At 41.1% G+C, this 27,911-nt stretch overlaps 3 protein-coding genes across 4 annotated transcripts; 2 read left to right on the top strand and 1 right to left on the bottom strand.

Annotated features, from left to right (window-relative positions):
- Positions 1–187: 187 nt before the first annotated feature.
- LOC115008760 (leucine-rich repeat neuronal protein 2-like) lies at positions 188–9,434 on the bottom strand. Of its 2 annotated transcripts, none has more exons than XR_003832336.1 (3): positions 9,084–9,434; positions 881–3,605; positions 188–846 (listed from the first exon to the last, which is right to left on the bottom strand). XR_003832336.1 is itself a non-coding variant. In XM_029432542.1 (3 exons), the coding sequence occupies exon 3, from the start codon at positions 3,261–3,263 to the stop codon at positions 942–944; it is 2,322 nt and encodes a 773-aa protein (XP_029288402.1). In that variant the 5' UTR covers positions 3,264–3,605; positions 8,489–8,527; positions 9,084–9,434; the 3' UTR covers positions 188–941. The 2 variants fall into 2 exon arrangements, 1 of the variants encoding a protein (XP_029288402.1); XM_029432542.1 differs by adding an exon at positions 8,489–8,527 and having other exon boundaries at positions 188–3,605.
- A 7,209-nt stretch (positions 9,435–16,643) lies between these two features.
- Positions 16,644–19,318, top strand: LOC115008928 (acidic mammalian chitinase-like). The gene is given in 12 exon segments (XM_029432838.1): positions 16,644–16,668; positions 16,807–16,836; positions 16,933–17,012; positions 17,014–17,135; positions 17,265–17,321; positions 17,411–17,576; positions 17,804–17,928; positions 18,030–18,153; positions 18,238–18,420; positions 18,537–18,656; positions 18,754–18,892; positions 18,975–19,318. Coding segments are annotated over 12 exon segments (1,443 nt in total). The 3' UTR covers positions 19,247–19,318.
- A 3,233-nt stretch (positions 19,319–22,551) lies between these two features.
- LOC115008209 (acidic mammalian chitinase-like) lies at positions 22,552–26,657 on the top strand. Its single transcript, XM_029431642.1, has 11 exons — positions 22,552–22,622; positions 24,179–24,208; positions 24,305–24,506; positions 24,636–24,692; positions 24,782–24,947; positions 25,174–25,298; positions 25,400–25,523; positions 25,608–25,790; positions 25,907–26,026; positions 26,124–26,262; positions 26,345–26,657. Exons 3-11 carry the CDS (start codon positions 24,430–24,432, stop codon positions 26,614–26,616), a joined length of 1,263 nt encoding a protein of 420 aa, XP_029287502.1. The 5' UTR covers positions 22,552–22,622; positions 24,179–24,208; positions 24,305–24,429; the 3' UTR covers positions 26,617–26,657.
- Positions 26,658–27,911: the final 1,254 nt, after the last annotated feature.

Genomic DNA, 27,911 nt, shown 5'->3' with positions numbered 1-27,911 from the left:
GATATCCTGAGATATTATCATACTTATTCATACTGTGGAGCAACGGCAACTGCATACAGATAAGCAGGGATTAGTAGCTGCAGATGAATCCCTAATATGTGACTTACTAGAATTTAGGTTTAAGATCTCTCATATGTCACGCTATGTTTACTATGTGTGTAACAAGAAAAGAGAAATAGACAGTAAAACCGAGTAAATTAAAAAGGTTTTATTGTATAATAGCTCAAAATAGAATTCAACACAATCACTTTTAGATCACTTATATGCTGAAAGAGGATGTGGGACGTTAGGCAGGGAATCAGGATCAGTACACTGTATTTGTACTGCAAGATGTACAACCCAAGGTACTGTAAGCTAAGCAAAAAGGTTGTTTATATAAATTCATTTCATTCAGTATCAGTCTCAAGACAGAGTTTCATCTGCTTGGAGAACGAATGGTTGAGTCTGTGGATATGTAGACAGGAAACATGACAAAGACCCTGGAGGTCTGAGCTGCTCTCCTCTGCAAATATCTGTCCTTGGATTGAATCAGGTTGTCTTTCGGTTCGGTCCAGTGGTCAGTCCATCGGCAGCTCACACTCATTTGTTTCGTCTGTATTCACTCTCTGTGCTGCAGAAGAATGATTGTCCACTTTTATTTCCTTGTTTGGGGTTTAGGCATTATTTACAATACATCTTAACACAGACACAATGTCAATATATACTATATATGGTATATAAAATTAATACACATCTCTTTCGACACCAATGCTCTGATCTATGACTCCTCTCTTCTAGCTGTGTTTCACAAAGTGTTTATTTGACATTGTGTACATTGTGTGTGTGTGTGTGTGTGTGTGTGTGTGTGTGTGTGTGTGTGTGTGTGTGTGTGTGTGTGTGTCAATGTTTTTGTTTAAATTTGAATGTGCACAAACATAATTATCTTAGCAATCCTGCTTTCGCTATTGTGCGTTGCTCCCTTCTGTGTGATTGATGATCAGAACCTTGGGAATTTTGATTTCCTTGAGAATGGTACTGTGGTGCTTTCCTGCCCCCTCGCCAGGCACATTGTACCCGCCCTGGCCTGCCAGCAGCAGCAGTATGAGTGCGAGGAGCACTAGTGTGATTGCGGTGGAGGTCAGCTCTGGGCTGAGCAACAGGCTGGGCTGAGGATCTGGGACATCCTTCATCCTGAATGAAACACACCGAGGCTTTCTGCTCTTTCTTGATCTCCTGCTGGCCTGCTTGACATCCTCACTGATCCCTTCATGTAGACATACTCTGTAAAAATTCTCTGCCTGCAGGTGGGTCAAGTTGAAAATTTGAGTACCAACCAGGATGCGTGTGGTGTATGTCGGCGTGTGTTTCTTTGAGTATAAGCCTTGCCAGGATAGACGAGTCGAAGGAAGGTTGCGCCCGCTATGCAAGAACAGGATGGCATAGTGTTGTCCGACATCCCTCACCTCCAACCTGGCGTCTTTCAATAACTGATTTCCCTTCATATTAGCAGCCATCCACCTCTTTCTTTTCTTTCCTCTGGTATGCACACCCACAGTAACAGTGCGTGTATCTGCTCCCAGTGCATTTTCAGCTACACAAGTATACAATCCTGCTTCGCCAAGGGTAACATTGCTAATTTCAAGAGTTCCTTCAGGCAGCAGCCGGTAGTGTTTGGAGGGGTTACAGGGAGTATCATCTTGAGGCTGGCTGGGAGAGATACTGGATGTGTGGTTGAATCCCTCAGAGGCGGTCAGGCTGTGGCAGGGAGCAGGAGCTGGTACACCTTTGGATGCATGGCTCGGTGCAGGACCAAGTCTCAGTCCAGAGGGAGTCACCCAGTATAGTTCAGGCTGTGGATCCGCCAGAGCTCGGCAGTGCAAGACTAGTTTCCCTCCTTCTCTTACCCCAAGGTAGGAAGGGATGGAGTTGGTAGGGATCATGGGGAGACATGAGGCCGACATCTCCCTGGAGGATACCTCTCTCACCCTGCGAGCTTTCAGCTCAGGGGGTTCAGAGCACAGTGTGGCCTGCGGTTGAATGAAACGCACCATCCGAGGTGTTTGTTTGTCTGTTTGTGTGTCTTCAATGTGAGAGTGAGAGGCCTCCTTAGCGGCCCAATGAAACAGGCAGTCACATCGCAGTGGGTTGGAGTGTAAGCTGACCTCCTGAAGACTCGGCAGGGAGAGCATGATCTGCTGGTGAAGTGCACTCAGAGAGTTGGAGTTGAGCATTAGGCTCTCCAGCCTGCTCAGCTGGAGGAAAGCCTGTGGATGAATGTAGGACAGTCGCGGGTTATTGGTGATTTCGAGCTTGGTGAGCTCTGGAAGGTTCTCCAGGGCGGCTCTCTCAATGGACACCATCTCCTCCATATTGTTCAGGCCGAGCTCCTTCAAGTGGACCATGTCTCTGAAGTCTCCTGTCTCAATGAGTTTGATGCAGTTCCTGTTGAGGTCAAGGAACTTCAGTCCTGGCACTCTAATCAGGGCCTGAGTAGGGACCTTTGTCAGCAGGTTATCGTAGAAGGAGAGGCTTTCTAGGCCCTCCAACCCTTCCAGTGCTTTTTCAGCCAAGCCTCTCAGACCCATACCACCAAGGACAAGACTCCGGAGGGATTTCAGGGCCAGGAAGCCGCGCTCAGGCAGTGCCTCCACAGGGTTTCCCCCAAGCATGAGAACCTCTAATTGGGGCAAAGCTCTGAACCAGCGAGGGTCAACAGTAGTGAGCCTGTTGTTGTTGATATGCAGACGCAGTAGGGAGTCAAGACCAATGAAAGCTCCAGGTGCTATTGAGTGTAAGTTGTTGTGGCTGAGGAAGAGTTCCTGCAAAGCTGGCAGTGAGGAGAATGAGGCCTCAGGGAGGTGACTGATATGGTTTTCCTCCATGTGTAGAGACCGTAGAGAGGGCAGGGAGGAGCTCTGACTTATTGTCCTGACACGGCTGAAGCGATTCTGGGAAAGGTCAAGGTCAGTGAGGTTGGCGAGTCCGTGCAGCATCGCAGTGTCTAGCTCAGACAGAATGTTGCTCTGCAGGCGCAAGGTGTGTGTGTTCGGGGGTATCGGTATGGGGAGATGGGTCAAGAGCAAGTCATTGCAGTCCACAGTGGGAGCTTCATGGTAGACAGAATCAGGGGAGAACCACGGCTTGATCTGACACACACACTGCACCGGGCAGGAGACATGCCATGGTAGTGCGAGAGGTACTGAGCCCACAACAGCGGGCACACATACACCAACAAACACACACAGGAAACACTGCGACTGTAGAAACACTAAAGTCGGCCGCATAATCCTCGCCGGTCACAGAAGCTGATTCAGACAAGGTGAGGAAGAGTTTGTTAAGATGATGCGAGATGAATCATTTGGACCAGAATTGTGTATTAAGATGTGTTATTAACAGTTTCAAGGTGTGTGTGCAAAAAAGATCACATGGTTCAATGTCCTCATTCAAAAAACCTGAAACGTCTAAGTTCCCCTTGTAGTCAAGGACCCAAACAAATGTTTTTTATGTATAACTTTGGTTGGTGGTAGAACATCGGGGACTGGCTGTAGCTCGATGGCGGCCTTTGTTGTCACACTATCGATCTCACATCCTGGCCACAGGTGAAGGACTCCCAGCGTGGCGGCTCACTGTTTTGTCAGAAACACAAGAGAGAAAAAGAAAAAGTCTCTTTTTCTACAGTCCGTTAAAATGGAATGTGTCTCTTGAATACAAACACATTTTTAAGCATTAAACCTCCTCAGTTCCCACACCAAACCACATTTGTGTGCAATAGATGTCTTAGCTAGGGAAGGTCACCTTGAGTTTTAAAAGATGTACTTTGCAGAAATGCTCTGCCACTGAGAAGAGCAAGGGAGAGGTGGAGAAGAAAAGATGGATGAGCAGGGAGACAAAAGGCTGAAAAGAAACATGCAGAGAGTAATCTCTGTTTCCCAAAGGATATCTGGCCACGACTGTCGTAGCACATTTAGTTAGGGATAGAGTAATGATAAACAAATGAATGTTAAAACTGAAAGAAAGAACGTTAGAAAAGCTGTGAGGAAGAAATAAGAGACAAACAGTGCTCTGCTGTAATCTCCAGTGTTTCTTTCAGCCTTAAGGAGAGTAGGTAGAAGTGATGAAATATTGTTGCATTTAAATATTTCATGTCAGTGTTTCACATTCGGTGTTCAGTGTTAGAACATAGCCCACAAATGTTATTTATTATGTAACAGTTAAAAAGACCCCAAGGATATTTTATATTATCACCCTTCTGTACATAAGGCTGTTATGGGAAAGACTGCGTTGTAGCAGCTGCTGCCGCTTGAACAAATACACACACTGAGGCACACACACACATGGAGAGACACACGCAAACACACTAGTTACATCAGTATTTACATTCAGCTCTCTTATCTGGAGCATAGTACAACACCATCACATTAACAGATCATAGATGTATCAGAGTAACAAGTATCAACCTTTTCGCAACAGCATCTTTTAATTCACATGGAAGTCGGGATATACTTAATACAATAAAGTATGACTGTACAGGCCAAACAGTTACGTGAAAGTTATTGTATACTAAGTTACATTCAATAAAAAGTAAAGTAGTATCTTTTGGTTTCATTAAATCTGCATTAATTATATGTTTTTTGACCACTTGGGCATAGCGAGACAAGATGTAAACACAACATTGACATATTATCACCTTGTAAAGTTGTTATGGTGTTAGCAAACAGTTGCTTATTTACACATCCAGCCGACATAGAGCAACATTATCATTCATCCAACTGATGAATGTAAATCCAATATTCACTCTCCTTTTAGCTTGGAGCTCCAACAACTCCAACAACAAAGAAAAATATCTGGAACTTTAGCTCCTACTTGCTACACTATATTTAATAGCTGTCCGGACTTCGTCTGCAGGTAGTGTTTAGAGAAGGGTTTTAAGGGTCTACGCTAAGGGAAACTATGCTGATAAGATCTGTTAAGTTACGGGTCGTAAAACCCAAAGAATGAGCTGAAACACACTGACAGCTGAGAAGAACTGCAGAGTCTGGTGTTAATTCTTTATAGGTTCGAAACTACAAGTGATACCTTTCACATTGCACATTGTGTAATTGATATGATTCATTGTTTGTATGACAGCATCTTTAAGTTTCAATAAGGATATTCCATCTCTAACATTATGAATATGCTGCACAGAACTGAGGGAATGCTAAAACTATTCATCAATACCTCAACGCCTCTAGAATTGTTATGTGATTGTCATCTTTTTGAAGGGTTTTGAGATATCTTTGCTAAAAAAAGAAAAAGAGAGACACTACGTGGATACGAGCGGCAAGGGGGAATCAAAATTCATTAAAGTTATGGGTTGTCAAACCAAAACAATGAGCTGAATGTGCATCCTGATCATAGAGACATTAGACAATCCAAGTCTAAATTCATTCGGTTGTGCTCGTCAAAAGTCTGAAATTTACAAATCCATCACAGAGAGGCTTTAACTTTGGGAAGAGAGAAGGTTCGAGGCTGTATTTAAAAGGAACAAACTGTTATTTGTTATTATTGTTATGTAATTGCAAAATGATTTAAGTTCTCTTGTAATTGAGTCGACATTGGGAGCGTGTTCTTCCACATTAGTTTTTACTGTGGGACACACGCTAGAGTTATTAATGCAATACTGGTATCCTGCATGACACACACACACACACACACACACACACACAAACAAACACACACACACACACACACACACACACACACACACACACACACAAACACACACACACACACACTCACACACACACACACACACACACGCACGCACGCACGCACGCACACGCACACACACACACACACACACACACACACGGGAAGGCTTACTGCATAGTTGCCATGGAAACAAATCTCCCAGCCTCACTCTGTCTCAGTGTTTTGAGATTTACTTTGGATTTTGTTTCGGTCTGTGTGCTGGTTGATTAGAACACAGAAGAAACAACGCTGACTGGACCGAGGAAACCTACAGCATTTCCTCTTTAATCAATCAATCTCCATGTGTTCTGCAAAACAGTCCATTTTCTGTGATGAAGTCGTTTGTGATTATGAATGAAATTTGAATTACATGAACTTTTAACCTTTCCCAACACTTGCAGAGTATTTCCATCCTGGCAGCTGGTGTTATAAAACATGACTAACAGGAAGTACTGTACAACTCTGCAGGATGTTACGTCTGCTAGCGGATGAGGAGAAAGTGGTGGAGAGATGCTTGCCAAGTTTTTTCCACAAACAAGAAGGAGAAAGAATTGACAGATTCAATTAAGCACATTTATTGAGATGGAGAGAAAAGTGATTAGCATTCAAACACCATGTAGTTTAATTGTTAGAGAAGTGCAAAGTGAGTCACTTTGTGTTTACTAAGTGCAGCATGTTATCCAAGCTCTGAGCTGTAACAGTAAAAACACAGGTGCACTTCTTGCCTCCTGGGGCTCCTCATACTCTTCCATCAGCCATTCACTTTCATCTCCACTCTCATCTTTTCATATGAAACCTGCTCAATAATGGATTCATCATTTCATTTTGATGTCCCTCGTTTTTGTCTTTTGCTCCCAAAATCTCCCAGTACCTCCCGGAACTGTGTATAGATGTGTACAGACAAAAGACTTGTACTGCATTTTAATTTAAACGTTTCAGAAAAGGAGTGTGAAATAGATCTGCATGACTCAGCGGCTACTTTCATAACTCTGTCCCTTTCCCAGCGCTCCACAATGTTTTATAGGATGAATATTTCCGCTCTTAGTGGCCATTATTAATCCCCTGACTCTTCTGACTCAGATTTCTCTGAATGTTTTGTAAGTCTGCACAGTAGCTAACATATTAACCAGAGCAATACCCCAGCAATAAGGATATGTAATAATAACAAAAAGGCAAAGCTGCACTGACCTTAATCCAAAATCTGAAGTGACTCTCCAGGTCGACAGTTGAGGACGAATCATTTTTGAACAGTTGCAAGACGCATGTTGCAAAAGAAAAGTATTAATCTAAATAGAGATACTGACTGATTATAATTGTACTGAACTAAATTCCCACAAGCCCAGAGTTAATGTTTTCATCATTTATTTATAAACTTTTGTTCTTTGCAAGTGCTCAACAAGTCAATCAACCACAGTTTGATGTATTGAATTATATGTATGTGCATTAACATTAACATAAAGCTCATCTTATCTCACTAGTCCATCCATTTCAGATTACTCGAACGATTTAGCATTGCACTCCTATAACATTGTCAGACTCACTATGGACAGATGCAAAAAGAAATTGCAACATAATCAGACATATCGTCTCTTTTATGCCACACATTCATCTTCCTTGTCAAACCCTGGTGCCTATATTACCCACAATGCAACCCGACCACCAACATTGTTGTTTGCGATTCAAGTGTGTTATGCTAGCGGCTAATGTAGCCTCAAACTGCTTGCTACAGAGATCTGGTAAACTCACTTATTTGTAATCCACTCCTCCAGATAGTTTTATTTCTCAGACCCAACCAACGATGACTCAGGTGACATCGTTTTAGGCAATTATAGATTTAACTTTTTTCGCATATGTACACCTGTACACAGACTTTGATGATCTAAGAATAATTTACTTCAGGGGTTTAAAAATTATTAAAAGGATTAAAAAAAAGTGTTTAAATTATTTGATAAATTGATTATTTAAAAAGGATTTTCTTCTTTTTTTTATACCTTTGATCTTGTGAAATACTGCACTATTTCAGCCCCCTGACATGTATTTATATGAAACAGTATGAGAAACCACTCTTGAGTCTCGATCTTGACTCAATTGTGAGGAAAACCAATGTCTTGCATTCTGTCTGTACTGGCTGCACCACTAGTTCAATGCCACTTCAGTAAAAGTACTAAGTGTGGTACAGTTGCTTCTTGCAAAACCTGCAGCAATCACTGACAGTCCTAGAAAAAAAAACAACTGTTCAAGTCTAGCTGAAGACCTTATGCAGTGTACTGTATATGTGCATTTTTGTAGATTTTTAACAAAACAGGGTTTCAAAAGACGCTGTTCTACTCAACATGCCAGACCACATTTTTCTGAATTGTTTGACTTTCATATCCACGCTGAACCCACCAGATGCAGTGAAAGTTGGTTGATCATAGGAAATCATAATCTGGACCTGTCTATTCTTGTTTTTCTTTCTTTTTAACCAATTTTGAACATTTCCCTCCCACACACTCACCCACGCAATTTATATGCATATTTGCTAAACCTCCGCTACTTACTGTATCTACATGTACCCCAGATGGTAACCAATAGAACAAAAACTAATCAAATACATCATAAAATTATATTAACTTTTTATTTACTTAATATTTAATTTTGTCATCTGTGTTCACTTGATATATGTATTTGTATGTATCAGTGGCCTTTAAGTGTCTTAAAGGCATACATTTAAACCCTACACCCGCTAACACACAAACATTCGCTCTCTAAAGAGAAATATGTCAACTTTTGGATTTACCTTATGGGCAACTGTCAGGCTTGAAAGTTTTCAGAACCCCTGTGGGATGTGAAAAACAAACGAGCAGGAGTGTTATTTCAGACCAGTGACATGAATGCTTCTGCAGAAGTTAAAGTCCAACATGTCTCTCGTTAGGCTTCCTTTGACTTAGCTCTGAAAGAGAGAGCAGGAGAAAAGCTTTTAAGACCCACAATTTCTTCATTGTATAAGGTTTGTTGGTGCTGTGCAGCTACGGCACAGAGACACACTGCAACAGGGCGGTAAAGAGAGGGAGCAGGAGAGAGGGATGTATAACAGCGATAGAGGTGCTGGATGTAGATTATAATAATAATAATAATAATAATAATGATAATGTAAAAACACAGCGACACATTGCCCTGCAGCTGAATCTGTTCCAGCATGCACGCAGACACACACACACACACAAACTTATGATGTCTGAGAGAAAGAGACCCCCGAGCTTCTCCATTTCCAAAACACCTGCTACCAAAACACCTTTGAATCAATACTGCTTTCACTCAGACTGAATGTGCACGCATCCCCAGCTGCGTGTCTGTGTGAGTGCTGCAATGACCTGTTTGTTTAGGTTTCTTACCGCAACTGAAGCACCGACTACATCTCTCTCTGTCATTTCCTCCTTTCTTCCTTTGCTTTCTTTGCAAATGCTTCACATCCCAGAATGTTTTTTTTCTCTCCTTCTTCTCCCTCTCAGTCAGACGTTTGTGGATTTTTGAAGATTCCTGAGATATCACTTCCCTATCTTTCCTCTCTCTCTCTGTCACTTGAGCTGAAGAGTAAATTGACACTGACTGAATCTCTCTCCCTCCAGCTAAAATGGAGATGAGGTGTGTTCTGCAGCAGAGCTTCTGTCTCTCTCATCTCTCCTCCTCTCTTTCTGTTGCCTGCCTCATTCTCTCCTTCTTAATCTTTTCCTGTTTCACAAGCCAAAGGAAAGCCAGTTGCGTTAGTTACAGTGTGTGATTTTTCTGGATGGGAAGTCCTCTGTGGCTCCTGCTGGCAGTTTATCTTCAGATCACAATGCCAGGTCTTAGATTTCAAAGGTTACATAGCAGGCGAGACACAGTTTAAATTATGAAAGTCGTTTCTTTGTTACGGTATCTTTAAATTTTGATGGCTCTAAATTCAACCAGCGTGTGATACTTTTTCTCAGAGCTGAAGCTGCGTTTCAGACTTGTTGAGCCATTTTATTTTTCTTAGGTTTCAATATTTAATTGCCTCTAAATTGTTACAAACCTTCAGTTCTCACTGCATAGCATCTCCAATCTCAATCTTAAATAATGTTATGAGCTTAGACAACTTCAGGATTCAATAAGGTTTTAATATTCCAATCTGATCTCGCATAAAAGTCTGTATCGTTAAAACAATACAATAGAGATAATAGCCAAGAGTAGAAACTGATAAAGTATTTAAACCCTTAGAACAGACAAGCAAGCAATAATATACACAAAAGAGAAAAACAAAAGAAGCATTTCACTGTGGGTACTGTTGCTGTGAATTGACTTTTGATTTTTAGTTGTTTATTTAATTTCTCTGAATAACGCTCTCAGAGAAACGCTCTCCTAACAGCGTCTGTATAAAGCCATATTGACAGGTGGTGGTAATTTATGTATGGAAGAAAAATAAATGAGTCCATAATGTGTGCAGATGTTGAGAGGATCGCAGACATTTTCATTAACACCACTATAGCTCTGTGAGGGAAAACGTATGCCATTACTTCAACTATATATTGAAAATGTCGAAGGCAATACAGTTCTCAGTCCTGGAATGGAGATAAAACTCTACTATGTGGATTGCTCCAGCCAGCAGCAATACAGCAGTAACATGATAAATGGCATGCATGCAACATGGTAAGTAATCCCCCGTAGGAATTAACTTTGCAGAAAAAGACACTTTACGTTTTATACAAATGGTGGAGAATGGAGGTTGGAGAGTGGAGAATTGTGCAAATAGCAACTGCAGATAAAGCAGAGAAGAAAATGCGAGTGTTAAATGAAAATGTAAATGTAACTTGAAAGCTTAAAGCAGAATGTCAAATGAGATGTGATGATGGGTGAGGTGGGCAGCTCCTGCGTCACAACAGGACTGAAGTGTGTTTCACATTGGTCTCCAAATCACTTTTTAGTGAGTTCCGTGTTTCGCTACGTGCCAGCAGGTTTCGACACAGAATCAATTCTTGGGTTTTTTAAGCTGCTTTAATCAATATTTTCATAGGGTTAACATGACTACATCAAATGTGAATAGTGTCACATGTGGTGACGAACCCACAGAGAATTATCTCTGAAGTTCCCCCAGTCTCTTTCAGGATCTTTCAGGTGTTTTTTGTTTTGGTTCAAACTCATAACTGTCACCAGCGTTGTTTCCCGCCACAGCCGGCAGTCCATTGTACGTTAGCTGCTCGGCACCAAACTGCAGACGGACAGAGTTAGTGACTAGCTGGTGAACATGGTCTAACTCAGGGCTAAAAGTCAATATTGGACTTCCTTTCGCCAATTGGACAAAAACTAGACAAATGAATCAAAAATGTTACTCTGTACTTAGATGCACAAATAGACAACTTGCTAACATGTTATAACTTTATATGGCAATAACATTTCAATGTTGTGTTTACAGCTGGTTTTGCTGCCCCCAAGTGGCCAAAGAAAATCAGTTATTGCAGGTTGAAAGGTACTTCCTTCTATCTCTCTCTGATGATATATCAATTGTCTCTCTCCCTCTGCTATGTTGCATAACACAGGTCCTTCAGTACCCTTCTCAAATGTATTACTGCAGAGCATCACTCCTAAAATTGTACACAAATGCATTATATTAATACTTCAATTTTGAAGCATGCAAAATATTCTGCCTGTAGCAACAGAACTGTATGATCAGAGTGCACATGTCTGCCTGCATTGCCAGCATCTAAAAAGATATATTTGGCCATAAATGTATTATGATATATGTCCAATCACATCTTTGGATCAGCACATATGCATCTATATAGATATTCTGCATTATGGGAGAATGAGATCTTAGCAGTCAGAACTGTTTATTATGGGCGAGTATTACAGTGCAGGAATCTTACGCTTTCAGCAGCAATTACAAGTGTTGTGGATTCATCTTTACCAGAAGGTATCTGAGGAATGCAATAAAACACAAATTGCACATGAATACTAAATTATTTAATTATCTACTTTATTGATTCCTGCAAAAGTATTCAAAAAACATTACATAAAAGACCAAATTCAATAAAAGTTTTATTTGAAGTGTTTATGAAACATTTAGTCTGAAGAGACATGACATCCAGAGTCTTTACTGGGTCAAACGATCCTGGCAGCTGCCAAAAACTTGCATGAGGACATGCATTTTTTATTTGGGCACTAAGAGAGCTTATTAAAGAGGTGCTTGTGAAGAGAGTGTAGAGAAACACAGCCTCTGGTCAGTTATGAAAAATACACCAGCGCTGATGTTAAATCACACTGACTTATGAGCAGTTCTCCCACTGTATGAAAACAAGTGTCTATGTGACCGTGTTTGTGTGCTCATGTATTTTTGCTTGAGATCAATGGAGACCAGAGTAACTACAGTACATCTTTCTCTTTGGTGTGATCTAATACTTGTATTGTGAGCAAATGGTGGAACTATCCAATTTAGCGATAATTTCATACTTTATAACTGTGGTGATGGTGTTGAAGTGATTCTTGTTTGATGGTAAACGATGCACCTTTAGCTTTTATGATCATTGACTTTTTGCTAATGGGGAAAAAAAGGTCACACAAACTCATAGCTTTTCATTGTAGCTCCCATTAACGGAGAGTGGAGGAGAAGAGGCTATGTGTGTATTTGAGTGGGCATGTGGTAACTGAAAATCAAGCAGAGTGGTTCTGAAAACAGCGGAAAAAGATGATAGAGAGCGACGACTGCAGAATATACTGTGAGACGAAAGAACGTAACATTAGGGAATAAACAGAAAAGAGCAGATAATTAAGTTTACTTAAACATAGGAACCCTTTTTGCAGCTTGTGGCACTATATTATTATATATAAATGTATGAATATGTGTATGTGTGTGTGTGTGTGTGTGTGTGTGTGTGTGTGTGTGTGTGTGTGTGTGTGTGTGTGTATGTGTGTGTGTATGTGTGTGTGTGTGTGTGTGTGTGTGCGTGAAACAGGTTGTCTCTGCTCTCTAATGGCTTTCCCCTTCATTTGCTTGATTCATTCAGGAGCCAACACAAAAACACACACACCCACATGCCCGGCTGACTGAAAGGCAGCGAGGATAAGTGGTAGCTCGCTGAAAGGAAGGGAGAGAGAGGAGGTCGCCATAGCAACACTGGGGGGGTTGTTGCTTTTATTGGAGAAAGAAAATCAGCTCTGCCTTATCCTCCAACCTCCCTCTCTCAATTCTCCTTTCTCTGTTTCACCTTTCTATTTCTCTGTGAGTTCATTTAGTTTTCCACCAGCTGACGTCAACAGACATTTATCTTCATATTTAAGAGGCTGAAAACAGCATTTCTGACAATGTTGTATGAATGATGACTTTAACGGTTAAAGATTTTAGTTCTGCGGAATTCAAAATACTTTTTTGTAAAATTGTAAATCTTTACAGGGAAATAACTATGGGTCTGAATTAAAGTACTTGTACCTCATACTTGCCTCAGTGGTGATACAGAGACTAACGGTGTTCTGAAACCATGTGACAAATATTTAAGATTATGTTTTTAGCTGTCAGTGACTCAAGGATCATAAATCGCATTCACTGATATTATGAGTAATATGACTCTTTGTTCCCAGTAAATCCGAACAGAAGCAAGCATATCTGAGAAGTTTGGGACTGTGAAAAGCTTGCGCACATGCACGCACAGTTCACTGCAAAAATCTGCCACACAATGCACAATAGCACATAATGGCACAATATCCTGTGAAAATGTAGTATACTAATAATGCGTGGCGCAGCATCCCTTCCCTGTCACAGCATGCTGTATGAATTCTGTTCACAGCTGGACCAGCTGGACCTGGGAACACTGAAGGACTCACAGACAACCCTCCCACATAACAGCTCAACTTGTATGTGAGTTTGTGAGTGTGTGCGCAAAGAAACAAGTAAGAGAAAAATAATAATTGAAAATTTGCTGCCATGGTGACAAGCTGAGCAGTATATAATAGCAAGGGGTTTTTGAGAAGCCTGGCCATTACGGGAGGGGAGTCGGGGGAGGGTGGAGGATAGGGACAGAGATTCATAAAGAAAACTGAACACTGAGTGCTACTCACAGTTAGCACAGTATTCACATTTTGATCATGTTCTTTTACAACACGTGCAGAGTGACGTCATACATACAGTTCAATGCTTTTCAACAAAAACATAATTAGAGACTTGGTATTCCTTAATGATGGACTCCTACATCTCTGAGGAAGATCACAGGCTTAAGACTAATCACACTCACTGAAGAGAGCAACTGCTAATTGTACAGCCTAATCGAACCTGCTCCCCTGCTTGGACAGACCTGAGCATAGAAAATAATGTATTATAATTGTAGAGCGTCACCATTAATCTGTAGAATGTCGTTTTATACACAAGAGCAGATGGGTCAGTGACTTCTTCCTGTCTCTCCGAAGACAACGTGATCAATCGTGATTAATCATCATTTCCATGTGTCATATTTCAACTAGCACAGTGTGTGTGTGTGTGTGTGTGTGTGTGTGTGTGTGTGTGTGTGTGTGTGTGTGTGTGTGTGTGTGTATGTGTTCATTGCGTGGGAGATGGCAACAGGTCTGTTTTTATCAGCCAGTTCTCTCCGCATAGTTGCCATGGTGAAAGAGATTGCTTTGTGGTTCAGTAAGTTCAATGTAATTTATCTCACTTAATTATATTTAACTGTAAAAAAAACATGTTGCTTGAGAAGTTAAGACTTGTCTTGTTAACAGCATACATTAATGTTTTGACCATTTCAAAGAGCAGATGACATCACTGGAGGGGGGACTGAACTTATCCGAGGATACTGTTAATGGTCTCTCGCTCTTGACCCTCTTATACAAAATGGACCACAATGGACTCTGCACAGCTTATTGACTCTCTCTGGTGGTGAAACTTGGTAGTGTATCTGACACTCATGTACAAAAAACAATCATTCGCAGTCTATATCATTTTACTAAATCATAAACATTTTAAATATTGGCCAAACATTCACTCAATTAATTCCTCCTGCATTCAAATCCCTTCTGCTGACATAATAAATAAAATTCGGAGGGGAAATGCCCAAATTTGAAAACTGAACATATAATAAAAATGTTTTAATGGACCCATAACACATTGCCATTCAATATAATGATGCAACAACGATGCAAGCACACAACACTATTACAATATACGTATAGACTGCAGTATGGGTCGAATGAATGGCAGTATGCTGAAACTCTCATGCAATGGTTGATATTTTTCACACTGTGACTATCCAGTACTTTAGCACTGAGCTGTTGTTCGTAGGGTTAATACTGCTGCTGACACTCAAATTATATTTAGAGTGAAAACCAATTGAAAGCAGGGATGGGCTGAGCTGTTCAGAGGTGATTATGTGTTTATTGGAAATGGCATTTTAGGGCATTGTGTGGAAACCTGTAGTTTAGCAATCCACACACTGGCTCAGTGTTGGCTCAGTGTTGTGCTATAACAATATCGGTTGGTCAACCACTTCAGTCGATAACTATTAAATGGATTACCAACAAATTAGGAGGATTATCAATTCCAGAGGATTAATCCTAATGAATGTGGTGATCCCGTGACTTTTTAGTGCCACCAGCAGGTCACTACTAAACATTAGCATGTTAGCATTGTCATTGTGAGCATGTTACTGTCGCATGCTGACATTAACATGTATCTCAAAGCACTGCTGGGTCTAAGCACAGCCTCACTGAGCTGCTAGCATGGCTGTTGACTCTTAGTTAAAGCCTTTTTTATTGGTAAATTAAAAACCATACATCGCACACCAAATACTCTATACTACTCTACTTATGTGAAAAGGACTTAAAATGTGAGACAGCTGAATAATTAGGATGATAATATGTTTCAGTCCTTTTGTAGTCATCATTCATGGCGTTTGAACCTCCATCCAGTCTCAAATCATTCACCTCCATATGGATATTAAAACAATGGAAAAAACATATCATGTTATACTTTATGCTTGCTTGTTGAATGCTATTTGTGTATCGCCCAATGTCATACATATCAAAATACTACATCTAAGAAGCACTTTTGCTGTTTTCATCCTATAATTAAACCTTTTAAAATGCGACTGTCAATCTTAATGATTTAGTACAAATTACAGATTCACATTTATCGTAGATTAAATTATGGGTTTTTAAATGTATCAATCATTTTAGAGAAAATGTGTCGCTAGAATAAATATATTATTTGATTATATCTTTATTATTGAAGCATAAATAGCAGCTTTGAGTGTAAAACCTTATCAATCAGTGTCTGTTAATAAAGATTTAGAGAGCGCCTTGAGATTGCTTTAAGCTTGGAAGGGCGCTTTACAAATAAAATGTATTATTATTATTATTACTACAACACAGCGTCTCTAAAACTAATTTCACTCCCACGTCACGTATACAATCACCAAACTGCTGGACCACATTCAAGGACGGGAAAGGACAAAAAGCCTCTTTCCATTGCAATATGACGGACAGCACAGGGGACAGAACAACTGTGGTAACTGTTATTAAACAATGTGTCAGGGTGATAAGGCATGTAGGAAAGAACTTAAGAACAACTGAGTAAATATTAGTATCAAACAACTTATGTAAATGAAAAAATTATTCAATCCGAATTTGCTGTCTACGAACTATTTGGTTTACTTATAAATATTATAAATAATCAAAAACTAGTAATGTAGTCACAATACTGAAACACTTGGTGGAAATATGAAGCAAATTGTAAACTTAATCTGATATCATTATCAGAAGGCACCTGAAGGTTATCAGTGCTTTGCGTCAATTCAATGAAAAAATTGTCTTGACCAAACAAATGAATGAGTTTGACTTTTAAGTTTTGGTGAATAAGCAAAACACATCAAACATAGTTTGCAAATAATGCAGATATGAGGAGGAACCGTGGAGTATAAAAGAGTCCGCAGGTCCTTAGTTTGTTGTACAGAAGCAACATGGGCAAGCTACTTATCTGCGTTGGTAAGCTGAGCTCCTTGCTCATAGAAACCGTTCAAACTTTGTTACTTCACATTTTAACTTAATGTCATCTTGTGCATAATGTATATTGATTCTAACTACTGAACCTCCTTCTTACCCTTCTAACTCCTCTCTCTGCAGGACTGGCTCTCCTGCTGCACGTGCAGCTAGGTAATTATATCCTTTATCCATTCAGTGTCTTTGTGATTTGTATAGATGCATTTAAGTAGGTAGCCTAATGTAAGATTATTGTTCAATTTGTTGCAGGATCATCCTACATCCTCTCCTGTTATTTCACTAACTGGGGACAGTACCGTCCCGGAGCAGGTAAGTATTTCCCCACCAACTGTTGATCCATGTCTCTGTGACCACCTCATCTATGCCTTTGCTGGAATGGACAGCAACATGATCAAGACCTACGAGTGGGACGATGAGAAACTCTACGGACAGTTCCAGGCCCTGAAGAACGAGTTAGTACACACAAATGTTCATAGCGATAGTGCGACTCCAGCACACATGAAAACACACATTAATAGAAACAAGCATGCATACAGAGATTAAGTGTGAGAGGTTAAGGTGGATGTTGTTGCTGCTTGCAGGAACAGCAACCTGAAGACTCTTCTGGCCATCGGAGGATGGAACTTTGGTACTGCGAAGTAAGTCGTAATAAAATGAGGGTCAATATTCTCGTCCAGAGCAACTTGTAGCACAGGTAGAAGCACTCTGTCTTTCTTCCTGTCTCCAGGTTCACAGCTATGGTCTCCTCTGCTGCCAACCGTCAGACCTTCATCAACAGCGTGATCCAGTTCCTGCGTCAGTACCAGTTTGATGGTCTGGATATCGACTGGGAGTACCCTGGATCTCGTGGCTCCCCAGCTCAGGATAAGCAGCGCTATACTGTCCTGGTCCAGGTCGGTCATATTGCAATAATATGTCTGGCTATAGACAAATTCAGTCGGTATACAAGCCACCATTACTGCGGTTATGCTGTTTATAGTATTTATATTTCTAAGAGCTCCGTCTAAGAGATTTCATAGAATTTTATATTCGGTTATATGTTGAAATATATTCATCAAATGCCATTAAAAATACAATCATACAGGAGCTGTAACTGTTTCTCTCCTTGCCCATTCTGTAGGAGCTGTTGAGCGCCTTTGAGGCGGAGGGCAAGAAGACCAACCGTCCCCGTCTGATGGTGACTGCCGCAGTCTCTGCAGGAAAGGGAACCATCGACTCTGGATACCAGATTGCCGAGATTGGAGCGTAAGTAGATGAGCAGACACATGCAAACATTCTGTACCCTCACATTTGTTACATAGAAGACAGCCATTACTAAATATGAATCCTCATGTCTTGTTTGCCAGTTTGCTGGATTACTTCCACGTCATGACCTACGACTTCCACGGTTCTTGGGAGCACAATGTCGGAGAGAACAGCCCTCTGTACAAGGGCCCCGCTGACCAGGGATCCATGATCTACTTCAATGTGGTGAGTGAGGGCTCCTGTTGTAAATGAATAATAATTAAATTACAGAACATATACTCACACTGGTCTGTACTCTCTCCTGTGTAGGACTATGCTATGAACTACTGGAAGAGCAATGGTGCCCCAGCTGAGAAGCTGCTGGTTGGTTTCCCCACCTACGGCCACACCTTCCGCCTGGCTTCCTCTAACACTGCTGTGGGAGCTCCCGCCAGTGGAGCCGGAGCTGCTGGACCTTTCACCCGTCAGGCTGGCTTCTGGGCCTACTATGAGGTTTGTGCTTCTTTTTCTGAATCTGTGTGTGCTTTTATAGACTACAAGACAGGACAAGATACTGTATGCACATGTGTTGTGTAGATCCCACACTTTAAATCTCTCCCTCCCATCAGATCTGCACTTTCCTGAAGCAAGGAGCCACTCAGGCTTGGGACAGCACCCAGGATGTGCCATATGCATACAAACAGGGAACATGGGTCGGATATGACAACGTTAAGAGCTTCCAGGCTAAGGTATGAGGTTATGTTTTTCCTTATTTTAATTAATGTCACAAACCTTTTTGTTTTAGGGTGATTTAAAACATGGTTTCACCTCTCATCCGCTCTACAGATTCAGTGGTTGAAGCAGAGCGGTTTCGGTGGAGCCATGGTGTGGAGTTTGGATCTGGACGACTTCAGTGGCACTTTCTGCGGCCAGGGAAAATACCCCCTGATCAACACCATCAAGAGCGGACTGGGAACTGGAGCTTGTACGCATGAATCACATATCTTCTGGTAATAAACCTAATGAGGCTGTTTCCATCTTTTACATTCTTTTATTTCTCTCCTCAGCCTGCACTTCTCGCACAGTCCCCCTGCCTCCAATCGCACCAACCAAGCAAGCCCCACCCCAGCCTAGCGGTGGCGGTGGCGGCAGCAGCAGTGGTGGTAGCAGCGGTGGCAGCACAGGATCTGGCTTCTGCGCTGGCAAGGCCAACGGACTCTTCCCTGACCCAACCAACAAGAACCACTTCTATGAGTGCAGCATGGGACAAACCTACGACCAGCACTGTGCTGCCGGCCTGGTGTTCGATGACAGCTGCAAGTGCTGCAACTGGGCTTAAACTATCCATAGTTGAACTTCATACTGGTTGTTTTTAAGTTAGGAGCTGGGTCAACTATCCAAGACCATTCAAATGAGACCCATTCAAGAACAGCTCTGTAACACCTGTCACTGATGAAACCTGAATAAACATCACATTTAAAGCAACTTCTGATCTCTGATGATTTTGTGTGGTCCTGTGCATGTTTACATGATGCAACTATCTATTCCCTGCTGTATCACACAGAGCACTACAACAAGAACGTGGATTGCATATATAACAAGTTAAAACAAACATGACTGTGAAAAACAGTAATGAATACTGCAGATAAAACCATGACAAAGTTTAGCAAAAAGCAGTAAAAAACAAAAATAAATTCATAGCAGAAAGACAAGTCCTGTTTTTCTTTCGAGTCCAGAAAGAGATTAGTCTCTGCAACGTTTCTGTCTGTGCTAGACTATGAAGGTGTCGTTTATATGAATGCATCATCTCAGTGCCTCAGCTCTCTGGATACCGTCTACCACGGGGCACTGAGATTTATAACCAACCTCAAAACCCTGACGCACCACTGCACCCTATATGCTCGTGTTGGATGGTCTTCCCTGACCACCCGTAGACTGGAACACTGGCACATCCTCATTTATAAGGCTATTCTTGGTTGCTCTTCCTCCATACTTAAGGATCTACATTATTCGAAAATGTGGTGGATCGTATCGGCTTCTCACCGAGGACTTGTTTCTTCTAACTGTCCCAAAAGTCCGTACTGAACTGGGGAAAAGGGCGTTTAGTTACGCAGCTCCGGTTGCTTGGAACCACCTGCAAAATGAGCTGAAACTCAGAGAGCTGGTCTCTCTGAACAGACTTAAAGCAACTCTTGACGACACTGAAGTAGGCCACTGTGTCTGTAAATGTTTTCATTAATGTTATGATTGTGACTGTTTTGATTTGTCTGTAACTGTGCTTGCTGCCTATCTTGGTCAGGACTCTCTTGAAAAAGAGATTTTTAATCTCAATGAGACATATCTAATAAAATAAAGGTTATAAATAAATAAATAAATAAAATAAAGGAAACAATGGAAGTTAAAATGAGTGCATATTCAAATTAAAACATGCGCCCACACGACTACTTTGAATAAAATCTTTTCCTTGATTGCTATTTTTTGTCAACATGAATACTGCCTCAATATCTTCTGCTTACTTTATTACCCTGTGGCTCCATCTTAAAATAAAAAATCTAAATGGTAAAGATAAAAGAAAAGAAAAGGAAATACCACCATCTACTTACTCAAAAACTGTGGTCCCTTTATGAAGTTCTCCCACTAATACTTCAACATGAAACTTGCAACAAATGTATTGCTGTAATGTATGTACTGTATAATGTATTAGTTATTTGAGGTTTTTAGGAGCGATTACGGTTCAAAAGGAGGAGGAATGTTGTTCCAGACTCTCACTTAGTGTATCGGCCATCATCACACTGACCGACACAGTGAAAGCACCAGCAGCTTCATTCAGGTTTTTGCAACTTTTTCCAAAATCAAGAGACAAAACCTGTGAATGACACAGTCTGTAAACAGCTTGAACTTAAAATGGTATTCAAACAATTAAATACATTTGGTGAAGGTACAGTAAGAAAACTAATTTAAACGGGTTTGATTTGGTGCCTTTAAATCAGGTAGATGTCCTGAACCAAGAAAGATAAAAACTTAACACACACCTACCATCACAGTAGTGGTTCATTGTAAGTGACCCTTTAAATTCATGGATAGCAGCATTATTGATAATACTGTATGAGGGTGTTAAGCTCTGACTAAAACGGACTGTTTGAAAAGACACATAAGCACATTTGTGCTGTCCATATTTCTGATTATATAGTGTTGGGACATGTTTTTTGGCTCAGAGTGAGTGCTCCATGGTTTGTTGGTTTGCTGGGGGCATGTCAGAGTGAGCGATCGCTACTTTGTGAGGATCTTTGTAAATAGAGCACGGAGATCAACACATGGAGCAGAGATGTCACGTAAACTGCGTTTGTGTCTGTGATGCTTGAGCCTTGGAGACTATTTGTCTGTGAGTTATTCATGTGCAATTTGGATGTGTAATGTGCAGAATGTTTGAAGTTTGTAACTTTTGGTCTGAAGCTAGTTTAATGTGTGCTAATTTAGCTAATGGCGATCTGTGCTATTTCTAGCTAATAGTGATGCTAATGATAGCTAATTCTTTTAATAGTAGTATGTGTGTCGTTTGTACAGTGCTACTTATATGTTATGTAAAGCCTGCATACTTATGTGTGTTTTATTTCTGTATTGTTACAGTTTTACAAACTAAAAGAAGAACAGTAAAGTCAAGAAAGCAAACCTTGCATCTTTATTGGAGGACTTTTGAATGTTAGCTAACTGTCTAGCTACGCATAGGGATACGCGCTGTAATGGCAGAACAACATTCAAAGCACATGAAGTAACATGTGATGTGTGTTCCTCCTGAATCACTAACATTATCAGAGTCATCGTGTTATTTTATTAACCTACAATGGGTGTGTTATATGTAACATATCAGTACATCCATATACCTCATAACTGGAATTTACATTTGCTTATCGTTTGTTGACACTCTTCTGAGTAGCGTTCTCCTCAATGAATGTTCAGGCAGGGATGCCATTCCTCAGAGGGAGAACACAAAGACTTCAGATGCTGTAGAAAGAATGGTACAATCAGATTCACAAAAATACACACATAGTAGGGCACACAGAAGAAAATCTCCTTCAAATCACTGCTTTAAATGCTTCCTGTATTATACAAGACAACATGCACTCCTTCCAGGGGCTTCCCTGTGCTCTCATCAGCAACAACAGGGATCCAGATAAGGATGAACGCAGTCATGCACCTGTAACGACACATACTGAACACAGGGAATAGGACTCAAATGCCCTTGACTCAGAGACAGAACTGGGCACGGGAAAGCAGTCTTTACTTGCAGCAAAAATAGGTCGGTACAGGGGAAGGCAGTCAACGAGGCAAACAAAACATAAAAGGAGTAGGCGAAGGCAGTGTCACGATCGGGGAAACCAGGAAGAAAAAGACAGAAAACATGGGACAACCGCTCGAAACTACGACACAGAGGTATGAAGACGAACTGGCATCAAGGGGAACAAAACACACAGACTATATACACCAGGAAGTGGGCGGGATAACGAGACACAGGTGGAATCACTAATGACAGATGGGAAACACATGGGGCAGGAAGTGGAGACACTGAAACAAGAGGAGAGGTAAGTAACACAAAATAAAACAGGAAGTATACACAACAATAAACATTTAACGGACAACAGGAACCCTTACAGCACCGGCACAGTGCAAAACCCCAGTCTGGGTACTGAATCTTTCCATAGGTGGGGGGCACAAAGGTAATGAAAGACCAGACCAGGATCACCTAAACAACAAAGTTATTGGTTAACATAACATCCAGTCATTTTCATACAAGCGTACAGAGCCTTTATAGCCTGAATCCACCATGTCAAAGATGTTTTCTCCAGCAACTCTGTCCACCACCCCAGCCTCATATTTATGAGCCAAGCTTTTGGTTTTGTTGAGTTTACTTGACCTTATGTTCAGCTATGAGTTTGTTATGCTGGGGATTAGCCTCTGAATCTCTGAATTCTGATTACTTCTCTGATTACAATTTATTGTAAGTCAACTGACTGAAATAAAAACTCTTAAATCAGCATAATTATTCAATTAACATAACAAACAATAAGCAAAGACATTTCATTTGTGGAGCTCTTTTCAAAACAATAGCTGTAATGTTTTACAGAGGCCTGTATCTGTACAATTCCTACAAAAAAATGCCTTATGTGTCTGTTAAAGGTGGTATTTCTACAGTACAATAAAAACACAGAATAAAAGAGAGGTTCTACTCACAAGAAGGATGCAGGGGCTCTTTTTTTCTAATCATCATCTCAATGTCTTGAATCAGACAGTTCCCTCCTGTAATGCATTATAAGAAAATATCCGGACTGAAACAACTCAACAACAGAAATCCATGCTGTATATTCAAGATCCCTAACTACATAATTACATTTGTTAATGACATTTGTATGACATACTCTACTATGATTTTGTAATGAATATTCGATGGCATAATACAATGACATTTATGACAATATATTTTTTTTGTGACATACAGATTCAGATTTATCACATTCAACAAATACAGACACACACACACACACACACACACACACACACACACACACACACACACAAAACTGTGATCATTCTTATTAAACAATGTGTCAGGGTGATAAGGCATGTAGGAAAGAACTTAAGAACAACTGAGTAAATATTAGTATCAAACAACTTATGTAAACGAAAAATTATGCAACCAAAATTTGCTGTCTAAGAACTATTTGGTTTACTTATAAATATTAGAAATAATCAAAAACTAGTAATGTAGTCACAATACTGAAACACTTGGTGGAAATATGAAAAACATTGTAAACTTAAGAAGTTAATTTAAAACGTTGGAGCTTCCTGCACTTTTTGAACAACAACAATGACCTTGAAAATATCAATTTTAATCTGATGATATCATTATCAGAAGGCACCTGAAGGTTATCAGTGCTTTGCGTCAATTCAATGAAAAAATTGTCTTGACCAAACAAATGAATGAGTTTGACTTTTAAGTTTTGGTGAATAAGCAAAACACATCAAACATAGTTTGCAAATAATGCAGATATGAGGAGGAACCGTGGAGTATAAAAGAGTCCGCAGGTCCTTAGTTTGTTGTACAGAAGCAACATGGGCAAGCTACTTATCTGCGTTGGTAAGCTGAGCTCCTTGCTCATAGAAACCGTTCAAACTTTGTTACTTCACATTTTAACTTAATGTCATCTTGTGCATAATGTATATTGATTCTAACTACTGAACCTCCTTCTTACCCTTCTAACTCCTCTCTCTGCAGGACTGGCTCTCCTGCTGCACGTGCAGCTAGGTAATTATATCCTTTATCCATTCAGTGTCTTTGTGATTTGTATAGATGCATTTAAGTAGGTAGCCTAATGTAAGATTATTGTTCAATTTGTTGCAGGATCATCCTACATCCTCTCCTGTTATTTCACTAACTGGGGACAGTACCGTCCCGGAGCAGGTAAGTATTTCCCCACCAACGTTGATCCATGTCTCTGTGACCACCTCATCTATGCCTTTGCTGGAATGGACAGCAACATGATCAAGACCTACGAGTGGGACGATGAGAAACTCTACGGACAGTTCCAGGCCCTGAAGAACGAGTTAGTACACACAAATGTTCATAGCGATAGTGCGACTCCAGCACACATGAAAACACACATTAATAGAAACAAGCATGCATACAGAGATTAAGTGTGAGAGGTTAAGGTGGATGTTGTTGCTGCTTGCAGGAACAGCAACCTGAAGACTCTTCTGGCCATCGGAGGATGGAACTTTGGTACTGCGAAGTAAGTCGTAATAAAATGAGGGTCAATATTCTCGTCCAGAGCAACTTGTAGCACAGGTAGAAGCACTCTGTCTTTCTTCCTGTCTCCAGGTTCACAGCTATGGTCTCCTCTGCTGCCAACCGTCAGACCTTCATCAACAGCGTGATCCAGTTCCTGCGTCAGTACCAGTTTGATGGTCTGGATATCGACTGGGAGTACCCTGGATCTCGTGGCTCCCCAGCTCAGGATAAGCAGCGCTATACTGTCCTGGTCCAGGTCGGTCATATTGCAATAATATTTCTGGCTATAGACAAATTCAGTCGGTATACAAGCCACCATTACTGTGGTTATGCTGTTTATAGTATTTATATTTCTAAGAGCTCCGTCTAAGAGATTTCATAGAATTTTATATTCGGTTATATGTTGAAATATATTCATCAAATGCCATTAAAAATACAATCATACAGGAGCTGTAACTGTTTCTCTCCTTGCCCATCTGTAGGAGCTGTTGAGCGCCTTTGAGGCGGAGGGCAAGAAGACCAACCGTCCCCGTCTGATGGTGACTGCCGCAGTCTCTGCAGGAAAGGGAACCATCGACTCTGGATACCAGATTGCCGAGATTGGAGCGTAAGTAGATGAGCAGACACATGCAAACATTCTGTACCCTCACATTTGTTACATAGAAGACAGCCATTACTAAATATGAATCCTCATGTCTTGTTTGCCAGTTTGCTGGATTACTTCCACGTCATGACCTACGACTTCCACGGTTCTTGGGAGCACAATGTCGGAGAGAACAGCCCTCTGTACAAGGGCCCCGCTGACCAGGGATCCATGATCTACTTCAATGTGGTGAGTGAGGGCTCCTGTTGTAAATGAATAATAATTAAATTACAGAACATATACTCACACTGGTCTGTACTCTCTCCTGTGTAGGACTATGCTATGAACTACTGGAAGAGCAATGGTGCCCCAGCTGAGAAGCTGCTGGTTGGTTTCCCCACCTACGGCCACACCTTCCGCCTGGCTTCCTCTAACACTGCTGTGGGAGCTCCCGCCAGTGGAGCCGGAGCTGCCGGACCTTTCACCCGTCAGGCTGGCTTCTGGGCCTACTATGAGGTTTGTGCTTCTTTTTCTGAATCTGTGTGTGCTTTTATAGACTACAAGACAGGACAAGATACTGTATGCACATGTGTTGTGTAGATCCCACACTTTAAATCTCTCCCTCCCATCAGATCTGCACTTTCCTGAAGCAAGGAGCCACTCAGGCTTGGGACAGCACCCAGGATGTGCCATATGCATACAAACAGGGAACATGGGTCGGATATGACAACGTTAAGAGCTTCCAGGCTAAGGTATGAGGTTATGTTTTTCCTTATTTTAATTAATGTCACAAACCTTTTTGTTTTAGGGTGATTTAAAACATGGTTTCACCTCTCATCCGCTCTACAGATTCAGTGGTTGAAGCAGAGCGGTTTCGGTGGAGCCATGGTGTGGAGTTTGGATCTGGACGACTTCAGTGGCACTTTCTGCGGCCAGGGAAAATACCCCCTGATCAACACCATCAAGAGCGGACTGGGAACTGGAGCTTGTACGCATGAATCACATATCTTCTGGTAATAAACCTAATGAGGCTGTTTCCATCTTTTACATTCTTTTATTTCTCTCCTCAGCCTGCACATCTCGCACAGTCCCCCTGCCTCCAGTCGCACCAACCAAGCAAGCCCCACCCCAGCCTAGCGGTGGCGGTGGCGGCAGCAGCAGTGGTGGTAGCAGCGGTGGCAGCACAGGATCTGGCTTCTGCGCTGGCAAGGCCAACGGACTCTTCCCTGACCCAACCAACAAGAACCACTTCTATGAGTGCAGCATGGGACAAACCTACGACCAGCACTGTGCTGCCGGCCTGGTGTTTGATGACAGCTGCAAGTGCTGCAACTGGGCTTAAACTATCCATAGTTGAACTTCATACTGGTTGTTTTTAAGTTAGGAGCTGGGTCAACTATCCAAGACCATTCAAATGAGACCCATTCAAGAACAGCTCTGTAACACCTGTCACTGATGAAACCTGAATAAACATCACATTTAAAGCAACTTCTGATCTCTGATGATTTTGTGTGGTCTGTGCATGTTTACATGATGCAACTATCTATTCCCTGCTGTATCACACAGAGCACTACAACAAGAACGTGGATTGCATATATAACAAGTTAAAACAAACATGACTGTGAAAAACAGTAATGAATACTGCAGATAAAACCATGACAAAGTTTAGCAAAAAGCAGTAAAAAACAAAAATAAATTCATAGCAGAAAGACAAGTCCTGTTTTTCTTTCGAGTCCAGAAAGAGATTAGTCTCTGCAACGTTTCTGTCTGTGCTAGACTATGAAGGTGTCGTTTATATGAATGCATCATCTCAGTGCCTCAGCTCTCTGGATACCGTCTACCACGGGGCACTGAGATTTATAACCAACCTCAAAACCCTGACGCACCACTGCACCCTATATGCTCGTGTTGGATGGTCTTCCCTGACCACCCGTAGACTGGAACACTGGCACATCCTCATTTATAAGGCTATTCTTGGTTGCTCTTCCTCCATACTTAAGGATCTACATTATTCGAAAATGTGGTGGATCGTATCGGCTTCTCACCGAGGACTTGTTTCTTCTAACTGTCCCAAAAGTCCGTACTGAACTGGGGAAAAGGGCGTTTAGTTACGCAGCTCCGGTTGCTTGGAACCACCTGCAAAATGAGCTGAAACTCAGAGAGCTGGTCTCTCTGAACAGACTTAAAGCAACTCTTGACGACACTGAAGCAGGCCACTGTGTCTGTAAATGTTTTGATTAATGTTATGATTGTGTTGTGATTGTGACTGTTTTGATTTGTCTGTAACTGTGCTTGCTGCCTATCTTGGTCAGGACTCTCTTGAAAAAGAGATTTTTAATCTCAATGAGACATATCTAATAAAATAAAGGTTATAAATAAATAAATAAATAAAATAAAGGAAACAATGGAAGTTAAAATGAGTGCATATTCAAATTAAAACATGCGCCCACACGACTACTTTGGATAAAATCTTTTCCTTGATTGTTATTTTTTGTCAACATGAATACTGCCTCAATATCTTCAGCTTACTTTATTACCCTGTGGCTCCATCTTAAAATAAAAAATCTAAATGGTAAAGATAAAAGAAAAGAAAAGGAAATACCACCATCTACTTACTCAAAAACTGTGGTCCCTTTA

Source organism: Cottoperca gobio, chromosome 5 (assembly GCF_900634415.1).
Source record: "Cottoperca gobio chromosome 5, fCotGob3.1, whole genome shotgun sequence".
In the NCBI taxonomy this organism is placed as follows: Eukaryota; Metazoa; Chordata; class Actinopteri; order Perciformes; family Bovichtidae; genus Cottoperca; species Cottoperca gobio.
This window is presented reverse-complemented; position numbering and strand designations above follow the sequence as displayed.